General features: G+C 43.1%; 1 protein-coding gene across 1 annotated transcript; it reads left to right on the top strand.

Moving 5' to 3' along the window:
- The first annotated feature begins 579 nt into the window (after window positions 1-579).
- On the top strand, window positions 580-2,324 carry LOC131145465 (thaumatin-like protein). Its single transcript, XM_058094554.1, has 2 exons — window positions 580-1,199; window positions 1,320-2,324. Exons 1-2 carry the CDS (start codon window positions 1,133-1,135, stop codon window positions 1,997-1,999), a joined length of 747 nt encoding a protein of 248 aa, XP_057950537.1. The 5' UTR covers window positions 580-1,132; the 3' UTR covers window positions 2,000-2,324.
- Window positions 2,325-2,958: the final 634 nt, after the last annotated feature.

The raw sequence follows: 2,958 nt of genomic DNA, 5'->3' as shown, positions 1-2,958 counted from the left end.
ATGTGGCCTAAGGTAAGCATGTAACAAATCATAGTACTATCAAATATGATGATTAAAAGAAGACGAATAACTTACATTCTCTTATTTGAAATAATGTATGAAAAAGTGACATGTGGTCCGCATATAAGGATTACCACTGCATAATAATTTCATCATAATGATTGTTTTTCAAATTAACAACGAAATCAAACGAAAAAGAAGTGCACTAAAAAAGATATACAAATATTCCCTCTAACCTATTAAGAATATCGAAGAAAATAGTTAATATTAAATGGTTATGTATAATCTTCCTTTAACTTAATTTTATTTTACAAATTTTAAGAGTCCCAAGATTAAAAAAACAAATTATTGAAAAAAAGCGTTCATGTATTGGTCTACTTATTCCACATAGCATCTCGTCCTAACCCACGCAAGCCATTTTTAGAGAAACATTTTAAATTTTACAAAACAAAACACGAATAACTTTATCTTTTGAAAAAAAATATATAAAAAAATTTAAAATCCTCGAAACTTTCTTTCTCGTTCTAAAAATAAAAGTTCTAAACGGGCATTCTGTCGCTGCATCGTTTTAAAAAAAATTTCATGTGCGTAACACTGGGCGGGGAGGGAAAAGCAGGAGCGTACGGCGCGAGGTGATGGAGCACCGAGCAGATAGATTCTCTCCGCCCATGTGAACCTCCCCTCCATTTTCCTTTCCTTTTCTCCTCCCCTGGGCCCGCACAACTCCCCACCCTCTCTGCCACCCTCGAAACCTGTGTAATTTGTCATCATCACTCTCCCTGTGCTGATCTTTTCATTTTCACCGAAATGAAAAATAAAATTGTGAGAAACAGCTTTCACTCGTTATTAATGAAAGGAAATATAAATATACATATATATATATATATATATATATTGGACCCCACCTGCCCTGCCCTTTTTTATTCGTCTCTTCAATAAAATCCTCCACCGAGGCTACCACCACTCTTGGCAGTAGCAGTAACCCTACAGCCTCCGCCCCTGCCTTCTCTCTTTAAAACCACTACTCATGTGCCACTGGGTGTGACCCAGAGGAGTGCGCCCGGTACTGTAGTACACCACCACCGCTCTCCCTGCTGCACTGCCCAACTTCCATTTCCCATCGCCATAAGCCATGGCGGCTAACGGGAGAAATCTCCACCTTCTGCTCTTCTTCACTCTCTTCTCGTCCCACATTGCAGGTAAATCTCTCTCTCTCTCTCTCTCTCTCTCTCTCTCTCTCTCTCTCTCTATATTGTAGAATGTCCTCAAGGATTTACTTTGGGTGTTTAACTTCTGTTCTGGCTTATGAAAATGTACAGTTGAGGTGTCAGCGACGGCTCTCTTGCTCTACAACAAGTGCTCGCATCCGGTATGGCCAGGCATCCAACCCAGCGCCGGCAAGCCCATTCTGGCACGCGGCGGCTTCAAGCTCCCTCCCAGCAAGGCCTTAACCCTCCGCCTACCCGCCCAGTGGTCCGGCCGCGTCTGGGGCCGCCAAGGCTGCGTCTTCGACTCCGCCGGCCGTGGTGGCTGCGCCACCGGAGACTGCGGCGGCTCCCTTTTCTGCAACGGCCTCGGCGGCACCCCTCCCGCCACTCTCGCCGAAATCACCCTCACCAACGACCAGGACTTTTACGACGTAAGCCTCGTCGACGGCTACAACCTCCCCATCTCCATGAAGCCCTTCAAGGGCACCGGAAAATGCAGCTACGCCGGGTGCGTTAGCGACCTCAACCCCATGTGCCCCGTCGGGCTGCAGGTGAGATCTCCTGACAAGAAGCGTGTGGTGGGTTGCAAGAGCGCCTGCTTCGCCTTCAACTCCCCCAGGTACTGCTGCACCGGAAACTATGGAAACGCGCATACGTGCAGGCCCACGGCGTACTCTAGAATCTTCAAGGCGGCGTGTCCCAGAGCCTATTCTTACGCTTACGACGATCCTTCCAGTCTCTCAACCTGCACCGGCGCCAGTTATCTTGTTACCTTCTGCCCTCACCATTAATTAACCAGCTAGCTTAGTATGGCTGTTGATTAGTTAGTGAGATTATAGTGGAGATGTATGATGTAGCTACACTAATAGTGTTTTAGGATTTGGGGATTCTGCAGGATGGGCTCTTTGATGAGGGCATCAAATGCGGAAGCGGGTCTTAATTAAAATGAAAAAAGTCCAAATAAAAAGGTTAAATGTTTTCCCCCCTGATTTAATTCTTGTTGTGGCGTGTGGGAATGGGCCAGGGCATTGTTTAGCGTGCGTGCTGTCTTTGTGTCTGTTTGTCTTTGTATGTATGGGGATGCTAAAAAACATAGTTGGAATCTTTTCTAGTCTACCCTTCTTCAAGCTTTGTTTTACGTAATTGAAAACAGGGACTGTTTTTACAGCTGATGAGGGGTAGACTCTAGAGTAAGGGAGGAATTTCTGGCCCCAGCAGCTCCTTGCATTGTACCCATATCTCTCTGCCTAATTTTTATATACTTGTTTAAATTAAAGAAAATGCTATTCAAGAAGCCTAGGAGCATTTAGCTAGGTCCACCACCTGAAATGTGCATAATTTGTGTTTCTTAATTTTTATTTATCACTTGGTAACATAAAATGTAAGATAGTTTGATCGCACATAAAGTCTATGTATTAAGATGTTATCTAAGATATATAAGATGCATGGTAGTCCTTTATTTTTGTGGGATGTCTTTTATAGGAGGTAATCATGTGACTTGGGCAAAGGATTGGTAAGGATTTTTATTGAAATCCATTACTCTAATAAGGTAGTGAATATGTAAAGATGTATTTTTGAGATAGTGATGGCGGTGCATTGGGCATTGAGTTATAATTTTGGTAAAAACAAAGTAGGGTTTCAAGATAGATGGGGAAGGAAAAAGACTACAATTTGGAATAAAAATATGAATAATGTGTTGGGAAGGGAAGAAATCAGACTTATCGAAAAATTGTGAAAGAACAATTGGAAG

The sequence above is a fragment of the Malania oleifera genome, chromosome 13 (genome assembly GCF_029873635.1).
Source record: "Malania oleifera isolate guangnan ecotype guangnan chromosome 13, ASM2987363v1, whole genome shotgun sequence".
NCBI classification, from domain to species: domain Eukaryota; kingdom Viridiplantae; phylum Streptophyta; class Magnoliopsida; order Santalales; family Ximeniaceae; genus Malania; species Malania oleifera.
The sequence above is the reverse complement of the archived record's forward strand: the minus strand, read 5'-3'. Positions and strand labels throughout refer to the sequence as shown.

What these genes read in the sequence shown, in the direction of transcription:
- LOC131145465 (XM_058094554.1), top strand. Translation starts at nt 1,133, where the DNA reads ATGGCGGCTAACGGGAGAAATCTCCACCTTCTGCTCTTCTTCACTCTC. An exon ending in CTTCTCGTCCCACATTGCAG is followed by an intron (nt 1,200 to 1,319) that starts GTAAATCTCTCT and finishes GAAAATGTACAG; the next exon opens with TTGAGGTGTCAGCGACGGCT.